This window comes from Salmo trutta, chromosome 20, assembly GCF_901001165.1.
Source record: "Salmo trutta chromosome 20, fSalTru1.1, whole genome shotgun sequence".
Taxonomy (NCBI): Eukaryota; Metazoa; Chordata; class Actinopteri; order Salmoniformes; family Salmonidae; genus Salmo; species Salmo trutta.
In genome coordinates this window covers 41,987,654-42,010,985 of record NC_042976.1, presented here as the reverse complement: position 1 = coordinate 42,010,985, position 23,332 = coordinate 41,987,654, and the positions used below count along the sequence as shown (strand labels likewise).

Sequence of the window (23,332 nt, the reverse complement as noted above, 5' to 3'; positions counted from 1 at the left end):
CCAAGTTTGGCACTCACCAAACTCAGATTTACTATAAGAAAAATTGGATTACCATTGCTGTTCTTCATCAGAATGCACTCCCAGGACTTCTACTTCAACATCCAATGTTGTTTTGGTTCCAAATAATCCATAGTTATATCCAAATAGCTGCGTTTTGTTCTTGCGTTCAAGACACTATCCGAAGGGTGACGCTCCGGCGCGTATCGTGACAAAAAATTTCAAAATATTCCATTACCGTACTTCGAAGCATGTCAAACGCTGTTTAAAATCAATTTTTATGTGATTTTTCTCGTAAAATAGCGATAATATTCCGACCGGGAGACCTTGTTTTCATTCAAACACCGAAAATAGAAAATGGAGTCTTCACATGCACGCGCGCACCCGTGTCATTGTTCTCAGAACGACCACTTTCCAAAAGCCCTACTGTTTTTCGCCCAGGGACTGCGGAGTCATCATTCCCCATTCTGGCGCCTTCTGAGAGCCTATGGGAGCCTTAAAAAAGGTCACGTTACAGCAGAGATCCTCTATTTTCGATAAAGAGGCTATAGAAGGCCAAGAAATGGTCAGAGAGGGCACTTCCTGTATGGAATCTTCTCAGGTTTTGGCCTGCCATATGAGTTCTGTTATACTCACAGACACCATTCAAACAGAGGGGATATACAACGCAGAGACAATAACCGACAAGAATTCTCGTGGGAGATAATATGGACGACATTTGATTGAGGTATTCTAGGTCCGGTGAACAGGACTTGAGTTCCTGTATGTTGTTACAATTACACCATGAGTCGTTAATCATGAAAAATACACCCCCACCCTTCTTCCCTGAGAGATGTTTATCCCCGTTGGTGCGACGCACAAAGAATCTCAGTGGCTGTACCAACTGCGACAGCATGTTCCCAGAGAGCCATGTTTCCGTGAAACAGAGTATGTTACAATCCCGGATGTCTGTCTGGAAAGCAACCCTAGCCCTAATTTCGTCTACCTTGTTATCTAGAGACTGGACATTAGCGAGTAAAATACTCGGAAGCGGTGGGTGGTGTGCGCGACTCTGAAGTCTGACCAGAAGGCCGCTCCGTCTACCTGTCCTGTGGCGACATTGTTTTGGTTCAGCCTCTGGAAACAGTTTGAATGCCTTGGGTGGTTCAAACAAAGGATCCACTTCGGGAAAGTCGTATTCCTGGTCGTAGTGCTGGTAAGTTGATGTCGCTCTGATATCCAATAGTTCTTCCTAGCTGTATGTAATAACACTTAAGATTTTCTGGGCTAACAATGTAAAAATTCATATATAAAAAAAAGAAATACTGCATAGTTTCCTAAGGACCAGAAGCGAGGCGACCCTCTCTGTCGGTGCCATCTTGCTCCAGACTTCATAAGAAACAAGAAAAAGAGCTGTCTGACTCCATCTCAGCGCATTCTGTTTCTGGGTCTCGAGCTAGACTCAAATCAACTCACTCGCATATCACACTTTTCTATCCCCACGGAGCGTGTCCGGGTTCCGGCTCTGCTTAGACAAATTTTGTCTGGGTCACAAAGTGCTTTTTTGCCAGTGCCTATGCCTACTGGGGATGATGGCTTCTGTGATGGAAGTTGTTCCTGTGGGGCTATTGTTGATACGGCCCGTCCAGCGCTGAGTGGTAGCTGCTTACCTGAACGCATCTCACAGCCTAAGCCGGTTGCTTCGGGTGTCCCTGTTAGGGCTACGGGCCATGGCCCAGTGTTGGGACCCTCTGCTATTGTCAGGGGGCACCCATTGAATGAGTTGTATCCCGCAAAGTGATCACGACAGCCGCATCCCCCCATGGGCTGGGTGCGCTGTACGAAGGCACCTCGATTCGGGGGTATGGACACTGGTGCGGCGCTCACTGAATGTCAATTACCAGGAGTATCTGGCGCTCAGGCGCTTCCCCCTGTTTTTGTTGGGCCGGCTTGTGCTGTTAATGTTAGTGAAATGTAGTAATTCATAAATTGGGTACATTTCTTTAAATTGACAATTCTGTGAACTGTCTTGTGCAAGTTTTAAATGAACACCTGTTAGCAAAAGTGTCAGTTAGGCCAGCAGCATACCACCCTGCATCCCACTGCTGGCTTGCTTCTGAAGCTAAGCAGAGTTGGTCCTGGTTGGTCCCGGGATGGGAGACCAGATGCTGCTGGAAGTAGTGTTGGAGGATCAGTAGGAGGCACTCTTTCCTCCAGGACATTGCACTGTGTAGGGTGCTGTCTTTTGGATGGGATGTTAAATGGGTGTCCTGACTCTCTGTGGTCACTAAAGAGCCCATGGCACTTATTGTAAGAGTAGGGGTGTTAACCCTGGTGTCCTGGCTGAATTTCCAATCTGGCCCCCATACCATTACGATCACCTAATCATCCCCAGTTTACAATTGGCTCATTCATCTCCTCTCCCCTTTTTATTATTCCCCAGGTTGTTGCTGTAAATGAGATCATTCGCATTTTAGGTCGGGGACCCGTGGAAACTCCCGTTGGGCAGGGACCTGTTGTCCCAGGCGCACAGGCAGGTTTGGCAAACGAGGCCAGAGATTTGGTTTCTATGGGCATGATGGCTAGAGGTTTACGTAGGTCACCTATTTTGGATTCAAAACGGCAAATTTCGACAAAAGCTGACTAGTTTGCATTCCTGTATATTACAGTTCTTAATGTTCCATTTATAAGATAGTCTCGAATGGATCTTGTCCAGTTTATTCTCCAGCGATTGCATATTCGCCATTAGAACAGACGGTAGAGGCGATGTATTCCCATCCGCTACCGTAGTCTGTCTCATCAAGGTGCCTGCGCACCGGCCTCTATAGATTCGTCTTCTCCTTCTACGAGTGTCGGGGATTTGGGCCTGGTCCGGGATAATAATATATGTTTCGCCTCCGACTTATTGAAGTAGAAGTCATCGTCCAAATCAAGGTTAGTGTTAGCTGTTTTGATGTCCAGAAGCTCTTTTCGGTCATATAAAACGATGGCGGAAACATTATGTACAAAAATAATAATAATACACAAAATAGCACAATTGGTCAGGAGTAGGGTTGCAAAGGGTTGGAAACTTTCCAGTAAATTTCCAGAATTTCCCACAGGAAGTTAAGCCCTGGAATTTGGGGAATTTTACTTAAATTCATCAAACAAGTTGGCTTCTAACAGTGAACCTTTTTTGTGGGATACACATAAGGCAATTCTAGGTCTTGTGGCATATTTTGGTTAAACTATCCCCAATTCAATGGAATTGCAACCCTCTGCATGCAAAGTGCATTCTTCCATCACATCTACAGCTGATTCTCAAGATCTTGTACACTAATGAGATGCTATTGAGCCCACACTACTACACTGTCTGAGCCAAGGACTACATGCTTTCTATTTTATACGACATCCATGATTCTTTGTTAACTAGTAAATAGTAGCCTGCAGCTAAGTGTGTTTAAATCATTTCTAACTTGTTAACAATTTCTGCTAGTTAGTTTTTGCTACCATGTGTGTTTTAGCTTGCTTGAGCCTGCTAACTGAGGAGGGTTAATTCACCTGTTTCCATACATGTTTCATTTTAAAACATTTATCTTACAAAATAGTTGTTTAATCTAACTGCTTAACTATTTATCTGTACATGGAATTTAATTTTTATTTTTTTACAATTTATTTTCTAATCTTTACAGGAAAATGCCAGGCACTACAGTGAGGGAAAAAAGTATTTGATCCCCTGCAGATTTTGTATGATTGCCCACTGACAAAGAAATGATCAGTCTACAATTTTAATGGTATGTTTATTTGAACAGTGAGAGACAGAATAACCACAAAAGAATCCAGAAAAACGCATGTCAAAAATGTTATAAATTGATTTGCATTTTAATGAGGGAAATAAGTATTTGACCCCTCTGCAAAACATGACTTAGTACTTGGTGGCAAAACCCTTGTTGGCAATCACAGAGGTCAGACATTTCTTGTAGTTGGCCACCAGGTTTGCACACATCTCAGGAGGGATTTTGTCCCACTCCTCTTTGCAGATCTTCTCCAAGTCATTAAGGTTTCGAGGCTGACATTTGGCAACTCGAACCTTCAGCTCCCTCCACAGATTTTCTATGGGATTAAGGTCTGGAGACTGGCTAGGCCACTCCAGGACCTTAATGTGCTTCTTCTTGAGCCACTCCTTTGTTGCCTTGGCCATGTGTTTTGGGTCATTGTCATGCTGGAATACCCATCCACGACCCATTTTCAATGCCCTGGCTGAGGGAAGGAGGTTCTCACCCAAGATTTGACGGTACATGGCCCCGACCATCGTCCCTTTGATGTGGTGAAGTTGTCCTGTCCCCTTAGCAGAAAAACACCCCCAAAGCATAATGTTTCCACCTCCATGTTTGATGGTGGGGATGGTGTTCTTGGGGTCATAGGCAGCATTCCTCCTCCTCCAAACACGGCGAGTTGAGTTGATGCCAAAGAGCTCCATTTTGGTCTCATTTGATTTCAGTCCTTCACGGCGTAGTGTGTTACCAATTGTTTTCTTGGTGACTATGGTCCCAGCTGCCTTGAGATCATTGACAAGATCCTCCCGTGTAGTTCTGGGCTGATTCCTCACCGTTCTCATGATCATTGCAACTCCACGAGGTGAGATCTTGCATGGAGCCCCAGGCCGAGGGATATTGACAGTTCTTTTGTGTTTCTTCCATTTGCGAATAATCGCACCAACTGTTGTCACCTTCTCACCAAGCTGCTTGGCGATGGTCTTGTAGCCCATTCCAGCCTTGTGTAGGTCTACAATCTTGTCCCTGACATCCTTGGAGAGCACTTTGGTCTTGGCCATGGTGGAAAGTTTGGAATCTGATTGATTGATTGCTTCTGTGGACAGGTGTCTTTTATACAGGTAACAAACTAAGATTAGGAGCACTCCCTTTAAGAGTGTGCTCCTAATCTCAGCTCGTTACCTGTATAAAAGACACCTTGGAACCAGAAATCTTTCTGATTGAGAGGGGGTCAAATACTTATTTCCCTCATTAAAATGCAAATCAATTTATAAAATTTTTGACATGCGTTTTTCTGGATTTTCTTGTTATTCTGTCTCTCACTGTTCAAATAAACCTACCATTAAAATTATAGCCTGATCATTTCTTTGTCAGTGGGCAAACGTACAAAATCAGCAGGAGATCAAATACTTTTTTCCCTCACTGTATCTGATGTGTGGAGACATTTCACTGCAGTTAATGTAGAAGGAAAAGCTGTGTACATTTGCAAATACTGTGCCAAATCATATGTGAAGAATGCAACAAAGATTCAGAATCATCTGGCCAAGTGCATAAAGTTTCCTCAGCGCTCACAACAAACAACCTCTGACAAAAGTCCCTCTACTTCTATTTGAGGTGAAAATTATGAATCAGACACCTTATCGATAGCAACAGCTCATGGTCCTCCTGGAATCAGATTTTTGACTCAATGGAGGAACATAGTCAGAGAAATGCTCATGAATGTCTTGCTCGAGCTGTGTATGCAACTGGTTCACCTCTGATGCTCACAGGCAATGTGTATTGGAAGAGATTTCTGAATGTTCTTTGACCCACCATACACCCCTCCAACCAGACATGCTTAATCTACTAATTTGCTGGATGCAGAGTTCAACAGAGTTCAAGTGGAGGTCAAGCAAATCATAGAGAAAGCAGACTGTATTGCAATCATCTCTGATTGATGGTCGAATGTTCGTGGGCAAGGAATAATTAACTACATCATCTCCACCCCTCAGCCAGTATTCTACAAGAGCTCTGACACAAGGGACAACAGACACACCGGTCTCTACATTGCAGATGAGCTGAAGGCAGTCATCAATTACCTTGGACCACAGAAGGTATATACACTGGTGACAGACAATGCTGTGAACATGAAGGCTGCTTGGTCTAAAGTGGAGGAGTCCTACCCTCACATCACACCTATTGGCTGTGCTGCTCATGCATTGAATCTGCTCCCCAAGGACATCATGGCACTGAAAACAATGGATACACTCTACAAGAGAGCCAAGGAAATGGTTAGGTATGTGAAGGGTTATAGAAACAATCTACCTCACCAAGCAAAGTGAGAAGAATAAGAGCACCACATTGAAGCTGCCCAGCAACACCCGTTGGGGTGGTGTTGTCATCATGTTTGACAGTCTCCTGGAGGGGAAGGAGTCTATCCAAGAAATGGCCATACCACAGTCTGCCGATATGGACAGTCCCATCAAGAGGATCCTCCTGGATGATGTATTTTGGGAGAGAGTGGTAAGCAGCCTGAATTCTATAGCAGTAGCCATTGCACAGATTGAGGGAGACAATGCCATCCTGTCTAATGTTCAGACTGCTTGCAGATGTAAGAGAAGAAATCCGTACTCCCCTGCCCACTTCACTGTTGCTCCAAGCAGAGGAAACTGCAGTTCTGAAATAATTCAAAAAGTGTGAAGACTTCTGCCTGAAGCCCATACACGCCGCAGCATACATGTTGGACCCCAAGTATGCTGGCAAGAGCATCCTGTCTGGTGCAGAGATCAACAAGGCCTATGGTGTCATCACTACCATGTCTCGCCACCTTGGCCTGGATGAGGGCAAGGTTATTGGCTGTCTGGCGAAGTACACTTACAAGCAAGGGCTTTGGGATGGAGATGCAATATGGCAGTCGTGCCAACATATCTCATCAGCCACCTGGTGGAAGGGACTTTGTGGATATAAGGCTCTTTCCCCTGTTGCCTTCATCATCCTGCAAATCCCACCAACATCAGCCGCTTCAGAACGCAACTGGTCCATCTTTGGGAACACACACACCAAAGCACCCAACAGGCTGACCAATACAAGGGTTGAAAAATTGGTGGCCATCCTGGCAAATTTGAGGCTTTTTGAGCCTGACAACGAGTCATCCTCAATAAGGTTGGAAAGTGACAGTGAAGATGAGGCCTCAGAGTCTGATGTTCAAGAGGTGGACATTGAGGAGGTCCAGGGAGAAGACATGGAAGCCTGAGAGAAAGACAACAAAAGCTTTAGTTTCTAGACTATCATTTTACAGATGTATGTTGAAAACGTTTTTGGGAGATGCAATGGATCATTGGCGATCATTCAATATTCCCTTTTTTTTGTTGTTCAGTGAAATCATCCTATGTGAAGAGTCAACTCAATTAATTCAAGTTAAATTCATAACTAAATTGTTTTTTAAATTTATATTGAAAGGATTTAATAATTTGCAATTATGTCCACTCATGATAAGGTAAAAGGTTTCTGTCTCCATATGATATGGTAAATATAACCAATGCAAAAAACATATACATTTAAATGGTATTAATATTAATTTGCATATATTTCCATTAAATCCCATATATTCCCGTTAATTACCACTGAAAGTTTCCACCTCTGAATATTCTCCAAAATGTGCAACCCTAGTCAGGAGCCCATAAAACGTCCGCTTTCCAAAGCCGCGCCATTCTTTCAAACACAACATAAAAGTTTCCATTGCGCATGGGATTCAATGAAAGCTGTGCAAGAGGGTAAGCGTTGCTAATGGGTAAGCCATTGTAACAGATATCAGAAGTATACAGTAGTTACCAAAATCTCCTACTCACTAAACAAATAGCTAACTGATTTTAATAATCAATTATGTACAGTTGAAGTCGGAAGTTTACATACACTTAGGTTGGAGTCATTAAAACTCGTTTTTCAACCACTCCACAAATTTCTTGTTAACAAACTATAGTTTGGGGGCCTCCCGGGTGGCGCAGTGGTCTAAGGCACTGTATCGCAGAGATTCTGGGTTCGAGCCCAGGCTCTGTCGCAGCCGGCCACGACCGGGAGGCCCATGTGGCGGCGCACAATTGGCCCAGCGTCGTCCGGGTTAGGGAGGGTTTGGCAGGCAGGGATATCCTTGTCTCATCGCACACTAGCGACTCCTGTGGCGGTCGGGGCGCAGTGCACGCTGACCAGGTCGCAGGGTGTACGGTGTTTCCTCCGACACATTGGTGCGGCTGGCTTCCGGGTTGGATGTGCATTGTGTCAAGAAACAGTGCGGCTTGGTTGGGTTGTGTTTCGGAGGATGCATGGCTCTTGACCTTCACCTCTCCCGAGTCCGTACGGGAGTTGTAGCGATGAGACTAGACTGTAACTACTACCAATTGGATACCACGAAATTGGGGAGAAAAAAGGGGTAAAAAAATAAAAATACATTTAATACAAATAAAAAAAACTATAGTTTTGGCAAGTCGGTTAGGACATCTACTTTGTGCATGACAGGTCATTTTTACAACAATTATTTACAGACAGATTATTTCACTTATAATTCACTGTATCACAATTCCAGTGGGTCAGAAGTTTACATACTCTAAGTTGACTGTGCCTTTAAACAGCTTGGAAAATTCCAGAAAATGATGTCATGGCTTTAGAAGCTTCTGATAGGCTAGATGACATCATTTGAGTCAATTGGAGGTGTACCTGTGGATGTATTTCAATGCCTATGTTCAAAGTCAGTGCCTCTTTGCTTGACATCATGGGAAAATCAAAAGAAATCAGCTAAGACCTCGTAAAAAAAAGTTGTAGCCCTCCACAAGTCTGGTTCATCCTTGGGAGCAATTTCCAAATGCCTGAAGGTACCACATTCATCTGTACAAACAATAGTACGCAAGTATAAACACCATGGGACCACGCAGCCGTCATACCGCTCAGGAAGGAGACACGTTCTGTCTCCTAGAGATGAACGTACTTTGGTGCGAAAAGTGCAAATCAATCTCAGAACAACAGCAAAGCACCTTGTGAAGATGCCACTGCTCCAAAACTGCCATAAAAAAGCCAGACTACGGTTTGCAACTGCACATGGAGAAATGTCCTCTGGTCTGATGAAACAAAAATAGAACTGTTTGGCCATAATGACCATCGTTATGTTTGGAGGAAAAGGGGGAGGTTTGCAAGCCAAAGAACACCATCCCAACTGTGAAGCACGGGGGTGGCAGCATCATGTTGTGGGGGGTGCTTTGCTGCAGGAGGGACTGGTGCGCTTAACAAAATAGATGGCTTCATGAGGAAGGGAAATCATGTGGATATATTGAAGCAACATCTCAAGACATCAGTCAGGAAGTTAAAGCTTGGTCGCAAATGTCTCTTCCAAATGGACAATGACCCCAAGCAAAGTTGTGGCAAAATGGAAGGCTACCCAAAACGTTTGACCCAAGTTAAACAATTTAAAGGCAATTTTACCAAATACTAATTGAGTGTATGTAAGCTTCTGACCCACTGGGAATGTGATGAAAGAAATAAAAGCTGAAATAAATCACTCTCTACTATTATTCTGACATTTCACATTCTTAAAATAAAGTGGTGATCCTAACTGACCTAAGACAGAATTTTTACAAGGATTAAATGTCCGGAGTTTTGAAAAACTGAGTTTATTTGGCTAAGGTGTATGTAAACTTCTGACTTCAACTGTAGGATGAGCTTTGTTGAGAAAGTGTAAGCAGGGTGTAAAGCAGTGTAAGCACTAAGCCAGCGGTGTCAAACTAAATTCCTGGAGGGCCGTGTGTGTACTGGCTTTTGTTTCTTTCAATTCGGGACCAATTAAAACCTAACAACCAAGTAAGGGGAGTTCCTAACTAATCAATGACCTTATTTCATCAATCAAGTACAAGGGAGGAGCGCAAACCCACAGACACTTGGCCCTCCAGGAATTGAGTTTGACACCAATTGAGAGTGAGTTCACTGTAAGTGCTATCTATCCCTGAAACAAACAGTAGAAGTGCATTGTTGTACAGTAATGCAGTGGATTTGGGCTTGGGCTTTTGTGATCCCCTGCCCAGTAGGATCCGCACGAATACATGTCCTGCCAACTGGGTCAAACAGGGAAGCAGGAGGCAAGGGAGAGAGAGGAAGGACAGGAGGGGCGCTTCCCCCAAAACACAGCATCTACATTGAGTGTCCAAAACATTATGGACACCTGCTCTTTCCATGACATAGCTTCCACCTGGATTCACCTGGTCAGTCTATGATCCCTTATTGATGTCACTTGTTAAATGCTCTTCAATGAGTGTAGATGAAAGGGAGGAGACAGGTTAAAGAAGGATTTTTAAGCCTTGAGACATGGATTGTGTATGTAGGCCATTCAGAGGGTGAATGGAGAAGAGAAAAGATTTAAGTGCCTTTGAGTATGGTAGGTGCCAGGTGCACCGGTTTGTGTCAAGAACTGCAACGATGCTGGGTTTTTCACACTCAACAGTTTCCTTTGTGTATCAAAAATGGTCCACCACCCAAAGGACATCAAGCCAATGTGGCACAACTGTGGGAAGCTTTGGAGTCAACATAGGCCTGCATCCAACACCTTGTAGAGTCCATGGCCTGAACAAATGAGGATGTTTTTGGGGGGGTTCATGTTTTTATACTCAGTGTATGACCGAAATGGAAGCCTATTCCCTTTATATTGTGCACTACTTTTGGCCAGAGCCCTATGGTCTGTAGTGAAAAGTAGTGCACTATATATAGGGACTAGGGTGCCATTTGAGATGCACCCAGTCTCTAACTCACCAACCCTGAACAGGCCAAACTCCCCTTCCACTCTCTTCTGCAAAGTAAATTAAGCATAGAAATGGCTTGAGGATGTGGGGAACTAAACTAAAATAATCAGATAATATAATCAGACCCGGCTGCAGATCAATATGATCTCCCACCTGGATTGTGCTTTTGCTCACTCTTTATAACCAGGCTTCCCTGCCTTTCTTTAGAGAATCAATGGGTCAAATTTGAGTCTGAAAATCACATTGGGAACTGTTAATGAAAACCAAAGAGTACAGTTCTTTTGAAATGGAAAACTAAATCTAAAATGATAACTTACATAGCAGCAGTTGCAATAAACTCTTAGCACTGTGGATTACAATACTGTATTCATGCTAGGAATGTGACACATTGAAAACATTTCGTAACGTTTAAACAGCATTTTTTTAAATCCGTTTTCCGTTAAAACAATTTTTTTAAATCCTAAAATTCCACATCAATTCACAATGCAGAATAATGGTCGTACCTGTGAATCACCGCTAGGGCCTGGCAATGAAGTTGTGTCTACTGCGACCCTTTTCAGACGTAGAAGACAGCTACAGTAACATTACTTTTCAGACAATTTTTAAAAAAAGTGCTGCATCAGACGCGTGTGTACCTTTTCAGACAGTAGAATTCTGCTCCGGCATATAATGTTCAATTGTTTCCCTGACAACAAATACACGTTGCTGATTGATGTCCTGCCATGTTGTTTATCGTGTTTTGTTTGTGGTAGGGTGGCAAGATTTGCTTTCGTTCTACTAAATGCCTTGGTCGCGATATTTAACAAAGTACTTTTTCAAGTACTTTTTTTTAGGAGAGTGGTGGTCTGCGCGCAGGCAGCAGGCAGACAGGCTAGAATTGACAGTAATGGTCGCCTTGTAGTGATAGAAGTTATTCCCGGTTCAGAAGCGGCATTACTTTACAGACAAGTAAAATGCCATTCATGTCTCCAGAGAAGGTTCGTGTCATGGTTTCAAAGCCTTAGTGTAGCCTACGGTAACAAATAATGACACGGCGTAGCTGAGGCGCTTTCAAGGGGCCACATAGCGTTATATCTGAAAAGGGCAATCGATACAGGCTATACCGGTAGCTTTTTCTAATTTCATATTATTAAGCAAACCCTTGCTCGCAAGACTGGCCCGAAGATACCTCTGTATCCCAGCAACATCGGTTCCATGAATAGCCCAACTATGACATTCTATTCGCAACAGACACACTTGCGTTATTAGCGAAGAGAAAGAGCAGGCAGGCAGAACCATGCGCATACTGTATGTCTTGGTCATCTGCAATGCCTTAAATTGTCTTGCATGCCTCGCAAATTCACCAAAGAAGCCTACAGTTTGCCTCTTCCTCTCTGGTTTTATTTAAATAACACAACTTTCCCCTGGCCTTTATAGCCATATAGTCTACTTGGGCTATAAAATGGAAAATAATGTTTTGTGATAACTGCACTATGATTTTAATTAGGTTTTTCTAAACATTAAGGATCATCATTTAAACGTTCACACCCCTAATTCATGGTTATTTTTCAATTAAAAATACATATTTAAAAACTCACAAAAGTTAGGCTAATTGATCTCCATTATTTATATCCCCCCCCCAAAAAACTGTAAAGATATGGTTCACAGGAAACAGGATTGAAATAATAGAGCACACTTGTTTTAGATCAACGCTATTGACCATGTCTCTGCAGACCCATTATATTATGAGGGTGAAGACCCTATAATATAATTTCAGACAAAGTCACTGGATAGGACTAGGGCATAAAACCTTTTGGCCTTAGAGTAGAGTTACTGTTGTCATGGCTCATGTCAGGGGGTCAGTGATGTGTTTGTTGGGCTGAAGAGCCAGAGAAAGGGCAGATACCAAAGTCTTGTTATTTCTAAACCCGAGAATACTATTGAACAGAGGGGTATGCTACAAAGCAGAATCAATGAGTTACAGTAGCCAGCTAACTTGCATAATATTCTGAAATAACTTTACATTTTTTACAAAGAAAAGCTGGAAATGGCCTTGGTCTAATTGACTCAACAACCAAAAACACATTACATTTTAGCTTTCTTAATGAACCTGAAAATCTGTAGATATTTTTGGTTGTTTATCAAAGTAAGCTGGCTAACTCATTAATTCTGTTTGGTAGTATACCCCTCCGTTCACTTGAACTTGTGAGGATACTGTACATGTTTTCGTTTAGAAATCACAAGACATTTACCTGAATATTCTCTCTCTCTTTCTGAATTGTCCCCCATGGAAATCACTCTGCTTGAGATTATTGGAGAGCGGAGCATAAATCAACAGAGGTTATTTACCTTTGGATCATTGTGAAGCGGTGTAGAGCGGTATGCAACAGATGCAGCTTGGGATGGTGCCGCTGTTCTCAAAGCTTTAATGGATCCTTAGTAACGCTGAGTGATCAGATATATGAGCAAATATTTCTTAACAGCGGAGGGCAGCTGTTGTAATGCTCTCTCACTCCTTCCTCATTCATCAATGACAGAGAGGAGGGCTAGCCCTAAGTCTCTGGACAAGTATGGGATTTTCCAACAGGCCTAGATGATACTTGACATTCTAGTCTTTGAGTAGACCTTCTCCTCAGCGATTTACAGTTAGTGCATCCATCTTAAGTCAGCTAGGTGAGACAACCACATATCAGAGTCATCGTAAGTACATTTTTCCTAAATTAAGGGGTTATCAGCAAAGTCTGTGCTAGTAGGAAATGGAAATGTTATGTAAAAAAAAAAAAATCAGGAGGATGGAGGGCAAGGGGCATGACTGTATGGTAAGAGTAGTCAGGGTCGGACTACCGCATTTGGGGCCCCGGGGCACCGACATTTTTGGGGTAAAACGGCTAACTTCCTGCATTTCAACACATTTTGTGTTGATAAAAAGTACAGTTTTATAATGCTATTCTGCAAAAAAAAATTATGAGGTTACGAGAACATTTTCAGTTTTTAAGCTCATTTCCTGCTATTCTACACATTTTGCCATGAGGCTCAGAGAGAATTTAGCAGTTTTAAAGCAAATTTCCTCCAGGGGGCCCATAACCTTAAAAAATGTAATTACTTGGCTGCCCACTGGAGGTCGGGGGCCCCGGGGCACATGCCCTGTGTGCCTGTTCGGTAATCCGGCCCTGAGAATAGTAGCATGGTTTATGGATCCAGAATACTTGGGGAAGCTGCATCAGTGTCTGACTGATCAGCATTTCATTTGCTGTTTGGGACATTTTAATGGCCTCAGCATTCAAAGCCTGATAACATGGCCATAATCTCCCAATGGAATTGTATGTGTGACCTCCCGCTCCCATTGAAATAACTGTGAAATCACACAGTGAGTATTAAATATGTAACATTTCTCCCCGTTGTATTGCAGCGGTCATATCGCGGACCCACGAGGGCCCAGGGGAGATGGGGAAGGCGGTGGTTATCGCAAAGGACGAGCAGGAGAAAATGAAGGAGCTCTTTAAGATTAACCAGTTCAATCTGATGGCCAGCGACATGATTGCGCTCAACAGGAGTCTGCCGGATGTGAGACTGGACGGGTGAGTGAGCGTGACCTTTTCCCAGACACACACTGTGAATCGCACTACTGACCTCTTTACTCGGCACGGCACGGCACGCACCACCCACTTTAACAACGCTGTAACCTTCCACCGCTGCCTCTCAGAAGCTTTGATACCGGTGAGACCAAATCACTGTTATTCTAGTCATAAGCAAGTCATGAGGTCTGAGTCTCAAGTTGAGTCCCAAGTCGAACGGGTCGTTTCTCGAGTCATGTATTCTAAGAGCAAGTCGAGACAAGTTGAGTCACAAGTTTTTTCCAAGTCAAGTCTCAAGATAAGTAAAACAAAAAAATCCATACATGACTTGTTCAACTACAAATCTCTGTCTATTTTTTGAGGCAACCACACAGTCCTTTTCATTATTTTGTCTACAACACATTTTGGTTATGTAATTGTAAAATAGGTACAGTGCCTTGCGAAAGTATTCGGCCCCCTTGAACTTTTTGACCTTTTGCCACATTTCAGGCTTCAAACATAAAGATATAAAACTGTAATTTTTTGTGAAGAATCAACAACAAGTGGGACACAATTATGAAGTGGAACGAAATTTATTGGATATTTCAAACTTTTTTAACAAATAAAAAACTGAAAAATTGGGCGTGCAAAATTATTCAGCCCCTTTACTTTCAGTGCAGCAAACTCTCTCCAGAAGTTCAGTGAGGATCTCTGAATGATCCAATGTTGACCTAAATGACTAATGATGATAAATAGAATCCACCTGTGTGTAATCAAGTCTCCGTATAAATGCACCTGCTCTGTGATAGTCTCAGAGGTCCGTTTAAAGCGCAGAGAGCATCATGAAGAACAAGGAACACACCAGGCAGGTCCGAGATACTGTTGTGGAGAAGTTTTAAGCCGGATTTGGATACAAAAAGATTTCCCAAGCTTTAAACATCCCAAGGAGCACTGTGCAAGCGATAATATTGAAATGGAAGGAGTATCAGACCACTGCAAATCTACGAAGACCCGGCCGTCCCTCTAAACTTTCAGCTCATACAAGGAGAAGACTGATCAGAGATGCAGCCAAGAGGCCCATGATCACTCTGGATGAACTGCAGAGATCTACAGCTGAGGTGGGAGACTCTGTCCATAGGACAACAATCAGTCGTATACTGCACAAATCTGGCCTTTATGGAAGAGTGGCAAGAAGAAAGCCATTTCTTAAAGATATCCATAAAAAGTGTTGTTTAAAGTTTGCCACTAGCCACCTGGGAGACACACCAAACATGTGGAAGAAGGTGCTCTGGTCAGATGAAACCAAAATCAAACTTTTTGGCAACAATGCAAAACGTTATGTTTGGCGTAAAAGCAACACAGCTCATTACCCTGAACACACCATCCCCACTGTCAAACATGGTGGTGGCAGCATCATGGTTTGGGCCTGCTTTTCAGGGAAGATGGTTAAAATTGATGGGAAGATGGATGGAGCCAAATACAGGACCATTCTGGAAGAAAACCTGATGGAGTCTGCAAAAGACCTGAGACTGGGACGGAGATTTGTCTTCCAACAAGACAATGATCCAAAACATAAAGCAAAATCTACAATGGAATGGTTCACAAATAAACATATCCAGGTGTTAGAATGGCCAAGTCAAAGTCCAGACCTGAATCCAATCGAGAATCTGTGGAAAGAACTGAAAACTGCTGTTCACAAATGCTCTCCATCCAACCTCACTGAGCTCGAGCTGTTTTGCAAGGAGGAATGGGCAAAAATTTCAGTCTCTCGATGTGCAAAACTGATAGAGACATACCCCAAGCTACTTACAGCTGTAATTGCAGCAAAAGGTGGCGCTACAAAGTATTAACTTAAGGGGGCTGAATCATTTTGCACGCCCAATTTTTCAGTTTTTTATTTGTTAAAAAAGTTTGAAATATCCAATAAATTTCGTTCCACTTCATGATTGTGTCCCACTTGTTGTTGATTCTTCACAAAAAATTACAGTTTTATATCTTTATGTTTGAAGCCTGAAATGTGGCAAAAGGTTGAAAAGTTCAAGGGGGCCGAATACTTTTGCAAGGCACTGTACCTTGCAGTAGTAGTAAGGGAATGAAATCAGCAAAAGGCAAGGCAGGTTGACATGCTCAGTGTAGATTTATTTACAGGTCTTGGCGGTCCAATGGTGAAAGCGAAATACCATACAAAATATGAGTAGATTTACCAAATATACACCGCCAATAGCCCAAAGGATATAGCCTCGTTATCAGGGTTAACCTGTCCTAACTGAATGAACACAGGTAGATGGCACAACTGAACAGCATCTGCTGGAGAAACCAAATCAAATCTGTCTAGCAGGACCTCAAACAGGTACATGCATGTATTAGCACTTGGCCCCTCCCAGGACCATACAATTACCCATTACCCAACTGGCAATTACAACCAATAAACTGGTTCTATAATGTAAAAGGCATTTTCCACAACCATTGATACATTCGTCTTAATCAGACTTAATGATTATTAATGATATTTCCTCACCATTCATACTCGGAACAATCATTTTTTCTTATTCAACGTACTAATTCAGAAAGCGTGGCGCGCAGGCCACGTAGCCTATTTCTATGTGCACTGAGGCGCACACACTCCTATTACGCACAAACAAAATGATAGAACCATAGGACACATGCCGCGTTCAAAACAACTGGGAACTGGGAACTCTGAAATCTCAGATTTCCGATTTCAGTGCGTTCAAGACAACTGGGAACTCGGAACAAAACGAGCTTCGACTGGGGAAAAGTAGTTTTGAAGGCTCATGCAAGGCTTACTTACCACTCAGAGGATACATTTTTTTAAATGTATTGTATGAAACAGACATTTCGAAGTGTTGCAATAAACAGTATGGAAAGGGGGATACCTAGTCCGTTGTACAACTGAATGCCTTCAACTGAAATGTGTCTTCTGCATTTAATCCAACTGAATCAGAGAGGTGCGGGGGGCTGCCTTAATCAACATCCACGGCGCCCGGGGAACAGTGGGTTAACTGCCTTGCTCGGTGGCAGAACGACAGATTTTTACCTTGTCAGCCCGGGGATTCGATCCGGCAATCTTTCTGTTACTGGCCTAATGCTCTAACCACTTGGCTATCTGCTGCCTCCATGGGGATGGAATTATGGAACGCTACCAATTATTGTAAGATGGAAAATAGATTTACCACATATGCATTTAAACGAGTGAAAGAATTTGTTCTTAACTGACTTGCCTAGTTAAATAAAGGTTAAATAAATAAATAAAAATCAACAGCAAACATTTCAACAAGATGGCGCCTATGGTGCGTCTTCACCAGAGTAATAATACATTTTTGACAAAGCAAAGACCATGATAGTAGTTGTTGTTTGATGCCCCCTTGCTGGTGAGCTTGCAAATTAAACAGTTAATATTCTTGATCACCAAAACAATGTTTGGATCTGCATATTTATTTATTATGGCAATCTTCTCTCCCTACAATTTGACGTTTGCTCTACACCTGATTCTACAGCAAATCAGCAATCTGTTGCACGTTTTTTTTGTTGCAAGGGCAAGGCTGCGGTTACCATCTTGGGCTGCGTGGAGAGTAATCCAGGGAGACTCTAGTCTGTTGCCGTATTCACGTGCTAGTCGGAACTAGGAAAATCAGAAATTTCAGACTTGCTAATTAGTTGACCGTGGCATGTGTATAACTACAACCAGTTAGCAAGTCAGAAATGTCAGTTTCCTATGTCAGTTCAGACTAGCACGTAAACGCGGCATGTGCCACAAATGAGTGACAGAACCTGGCCAGATCATTTCGTTATCAGTTTCAAGCCAAAGTCGAGTCCCGAGTCTTGAGGCTCCAAGTCAAGTCTGGAGTTATTTTATATTCAATCAAGTCTCAGGTCATCAAATTTTGACTTGAGTCCATGTCATGTGACTTGAGTCATCAACTCTGTCCACTTCACATGGCAACATATTCCTGTTATCAAAGGGCTGCCATTTTGGATCTACTTTCTGCCTTTTTTTACTCGTTGTTGTTTTAGTCTAGAGACTTCAGCTAAATTCAATGAATTCAAGAAAGCACAGCTGACAGCACAATGTTGACAATAACAGCATGGGGTTCCTTTTAACGTTAGGAGCAGCCACAAGCAGAGTATTAACAGCAATAAGAGACTATCTACCAAATAACTAAGATCCAACAGAACATTTTGATATAGTCCAGAACTAACCAATTTGTTGACTTTGATGAAAAACCCATTTTAAGCCCTCGGATTCCTCAGGATTCATTCCATGATGTAACATGCTCTAATTCAATGATGGCTGGTGAGGGGGACGAGGCCATAGTTTTGCCCCGGAATGGAATGAATGGAACAGCATCTAACTCAGGGAAATCATGTGTTTGATGTTTTTCATACCGTGCCATTCGTTCCGTTCCAGCGATTTACTATGAGCTCGTCCTCTGATTTTAAAGTGCCACCAGCCACTACTGCTCTAATTGAAGAATATTAGAGTTACTCTTTAGCCGGGTTGTATCCATCACCATCTTCGAGGGTTTACATCAGCCGTGACAGTCTGAATGGGAGAAGGGCTTTGTTTACTGTCACCCAAGACCTACTAGAGCTGGATAATGAAAATCCAAAGAGCAATTTGTGTGAAACATGACCCGCATTCATCTTCAGCAGCTGATCTAGAGGCAGTCTCTCCGGGCGACATCGCCGTGATTCATGTTTATGTATTTCTACAGAACATTTCTTATCAACTGTTCTTTACAAAGTGCTCTCTCTGCGGTGCAGTCCAAGGTCTCTCATGTTGGAGGAATATAGGAACATTTTCAATACAACGATATAAATAACGATGCAGAGAATATAAACATATGCCAATGCTGTCAACATTGTCTATATTGTTATTATATTGAATGTATATTGGTGCCTTCTGCCTTGACACTCAATTGTATGACTGTCCACCATGTTTTTTTTTTAAATTGAGTTAATAAAGACACATGTAAAACACTGCATGCACTCCATTTCACACATCTACCAGGATTGTGCTAAGCATAATGCTTTTAGTCATATCTAATTACAAATTCCCCGTAAATGAAACTAGAGTCCCATATTGAAGAATTTGTACAAAATGGAGAGCAAACAAACAATACTGTAGATCTAAATAGGGATTTTATTTCACCCCAAAAGTGCAATGCAGCATAATTGTCCTAATTGCATCTCTACATTTTCCTCAAACGACTCGCCAGTACCCCTTGGAACGTTATAAAAAAAATTAAAATAAGCTTGGCGTTGCAAAAATGTGAACTTCTGTGAGAGTAACCAGTTGTGGAGAGAAATAAGAGGTTTGTTTAGTGTGTAGTTGCTAGCTACCCTGGTGCCCCCATTCTGTCAGCCTGTCCTGTCACCCGTAGTGGGGCGAACGGGATAACCCTGCTTTCCCGCTCCACCATTTCAGGAATGTCATTTATCTCACTGTAGTCAAAGAGGTTGTTGAGGCTCTGTATATTTGTTGTGTTTTTAACTTATTTACGTTGGAGGGATCATGCTCAAATGAGCTTTTTGTTGTTGTTGACGTCGTTGACGGTATTGTCGTTATTGGGAATTTTTATTCTGACACCTGTTATTTTTGTTTTATTCTATTGAATATAAGGTTGTTGTCTGAAGTTCCCTATATGATCCCTGGTCAAAAGTAGTGCACTATGGAAGGAATAGGGTGCCATTTGGGATATAGCCTGTGTGTGCGGAGCAGCATGCCGATGAGCACGCCATATAAAGTCTTGTCGATGTTGGTTTTGTTTTTCGAAGCGGTTTGTTTTGTTCCGGTGCTCTAATGTTCAACCACGTATAGTAGGCTATACTGTATGTACAGAAATACCACACAACTATGCTCAGTCTTGATCGAATTCCACTGTAGACAAGCGTCAGGAGTAGCAGCACATTTGATCTCCTAACCAGAGCTCTCGTTGTCTGTCCATCAGTTGCAAGACCAAGGTGTACACGGACGATCTCCCCAACACCAGTATAGTGATTGTGTTCCACAACGAGGCGTGGAGCACCCTGCTCCGCACCGTCCACAGTGTCATCAACCGCTCGCCACGCCACCTGCTGCAGGAGATCCTGCTGGTGGACGACGCCAGTGAGAGAGGTACTGTAGCTGGGTCCAGCCTAAACTTAAACCTTTCGGATGGGACGTTAAAACGGGTGTCCTGACTCTCTGTGGTCACTAAAAGATCCCATGGCATTTATCGTAAGAGTAGGGGTGTTAACCCTGGTGTTCTGGCTAAATTCCCAATCTGACCCTCGTTATGGCCTCCTAATCATCTCCAGCTTCCAATTGGCTCATTCATCCCCCCTCCTCTCCTCTGTAACTATTCCACAGGTCATTGCTGTAAATGAGAATGTGTTCTCAGTCAATTTACCTAGTAAAATAAAGGTTAAATAAGTGTTAAATAAATAAAATAAACCCATCAACTCACTAGCTTTACTGGGTTTAAAGGGGCAATCTAGGATGAGTTCATGTAGATCTTAGTATTGGTTCATAATATAACCAAATAATGAAGTTCTTCAGGAGTTTGAAGCATGTCCTCTCCTCTTCTGTCAGACTTCTTGGGAAAGAAGCTGGAGAACTATGGTCGGACCCTGGAGGTTCCCGTGCGGGTCCTGCGGATGGAGCAGCGGACAGGGCTGATCCGGGCCAGGCTGAGGGGAGCTGCGGCCACACGGGGGCAGGTCATCACCTTCCTGGATGCCCACTGTGAGTGCACCATGGGCTGGCTGGAGCCTCTACTGGCCAGGATCAAAGAGGACCGGTAAGGAGCTCCGTTTCACTACCACCCCTCAATGTAAATGGAACAGGCAGCAATGGAGAGACATGGCGGTGTTGATGCTTGTCGCAAATCATCTCCGCTCTGTTCTGCTCTTGCTGCCTCAGTGGGATGCGATTTTCTGTGTCATCTGAAAACTGATCTGATGTTAAAGGGAAAATAATAAAAAAAAATGTATTTTTGATGTAAGCCGGCGTGTTATAGAAGGGTCCAAACATTTTTTGTGTGATTTGGCTTGGTTTTGAGAACTTTATCTGCAACGTTATAATCCATGTTGGTCGAGTCGCGCTGTTTCCCCCAATCAGCTGTGCAGGCCAAGCGTGTCCCTACACGGACACAGCCCGCGCAGCATGGCCGGTGAAAGAAACGGCTCGTTCGGAATGACAAGATTTCATGTGTACAACATCTAAAGACCTACATCACTATACTGACAGCGTTTCTGTTTCTAAAAGGAAGTATTTGGGTGTTTTTGGAGATTTTGTTCATGCATTTTGCACGCCCTGATACTGCACAACGAGCAATGAGAAAGTGACTGGGGTAAATTGGGGTACAGTATGTTTCTCAAAAATAAGACAAATTACAACAAAAAAAACGTGTCTAGACCCTTCTACTGTATAACATGATATTTACATCAAAAATCGAGATTTACTTCAGAAATAGGACAATTCTCCTGAAATGGTAGACGCTAGCTAGACTTTATAGCAAACAGCGACACCAATGCCAGTGACAGCTGTGTGTCCCCTTTTCAAAGGCAGCCATAGCTGAATGGGAGATGTTGCAGCTTGTTTTGTCACGATGCTGTCTGTCATGTCTTTATACCGTAGGAGATACAGTGGAATGTGATTGCACTGAATAACTTAATGATGGCTATTTTAAGTGACCGCATGGTTTAAAATCTATTATCTGGTATCTGTGGTAATTGTTATCCTGTAATGGTGGGGTAATTCTAATCCTGTTTCAGGATTGCACTTGCTTGTTCGGTGGGTGAAGGGTTCCTTCTACAGAAAAGGGAGAAATTGCAGGTGATGACTAAAGATGAGTGCACCCCCTCCCCCATTATCTCTGAAAACTGGGGTCAGACATTCACCCATTTTGCCTCAGGTGCCAGGCAGAAATTCATATTGTAATACCAAGGAGATTATATTATAGAGCCATTACACTTTTATGCCCCCTGCACGTTTATTGATGTGTAAAAGGATGTGCAGGAGCATAAAAGTGCACGGAGACTGATTTGATTTAGACCAGGATGTAAAGTGGATGCTGAGTGAGGGGGATGTGTTGAATGAATTGCCTGCAGCACATAGAGCCTCCCAAATGGCACCCTATTCCCTACGTCAGGGGTTATCAAAACTTTTGGGGCCCGGTTTGGACTGTTGCTATCACCCCTTTTGTGATAGCAAATTCATCAGGGACCCCTTTATAAACAGAACACAACTCGAATGAGATAAAAATTGTTTACAAGGAGTTTTAGTATGACTTCGGGAGTGCATGGCCCGAACGAACCATGTCTCGGCTCTGGGAAGGAACATTTATTGTAGATTAATATCATTTTATTGTATTACACCCTCAAAACTTATACCACATATCCCTTTGCCAAAATCGGTTTAATCTGTTGTTAGTTATATTCATTGAAAAAATGTAATGTAAACAAAAAAACTAAGTTTAAAACATACTGTATATATATTTTGGGATCTGGCCGCAGACAACCTGCAGTACCTTATATTGGCTTTGTCAAAAGTATTGCACTAGGAAATAGGGTGCCATTTGGGATGCAGATTTAGGGTTATCTATCACCTTTCAGGTAAGACCCAAATGCAGACTGTGTGGAAGTAACAGTGTTTATTACAGCAACAGGGGCAGGCAAACGAAAGGTCAAGACAGGCAGAGGTCGATAATCCAGAGTAGTGGGGCAAGGGTACAGGACGGCAGGCAGGCAGGCTCAGGGTCAGGTCAGGCAGAGGTCGGTAATCCAGAGCAGGGGCACAGGCACAGGATGGCAGGCAGACTCAAGGTCAGGGACCGGCAGAGTGGTCAGGCAGGCAGGCTCAGAGTCAGGACAGGCAACAGTCCAAACCAGGAGGGCGAGAAAAAGAGAAACTGGGGAAAAGCAGGAGCTGAGACAAAACGCTGGTTATCTTTTCAAACAAGACGAACTGGCAACAGACAAACAGAAAACACAGGTATAAATACACAGAGGATAATGGGGAAGATGGGCGACACCTGCAGGGGGGTGCATACAATCACAAAGACAGATGAAACAGATCAGGGCATGACAGTTATCCATACATTGTCATTGTCAACATAATCTACATGGATATTTTCAATTTCCTTTGACTGTAAGTAGCTTCTCACTAATGCAATATGTTACCTCTGGTCATTGTTATTAACCTAATGGATATGTTTATAATCAAATCAAATCAAATCAAATTTATTTATATAGCCCTTCGTACATCAGCTGAAATCTCAAAGTGCTGTACAGAAACCCAGCCTAAAACCCCAAA

The 23,332-nt window shown here is 42.9% G+C and overlaps 1 protein-coding gene across 3 annotated transcripts in view; it reads left to right on the top strand.

The window, feature by feature from the left end:
- The window catches only part of LOC115156091 (polypeptide N-acetylgalactosaminyltransferase 13), a 74,883-nt gene that overhangs the window by 17,522 nt on the left and 34,029 nt on the right, over positions 1-23,332 (top strand). For all 3 annotated transcript variants that reach the window (XM_029703377.1, XM_029703378.1, XM_029703376.1), the window contains exons 3-5: positions 13,872-14,040; positions 19,986-20,152; positions 20,609-20,816. In XM_029703377.1, the coding sequence (XP_029559237.1) occupies positions 13,872-14,040; positions 19,986-20,152; positions 20,609-20,816 (544 nt within the window). The remainder of the gene's footprint in view (positions 1-13,871; positions 14,041-19,985; positions 20,153-20,608; positions 20,817-23,332) is intronic.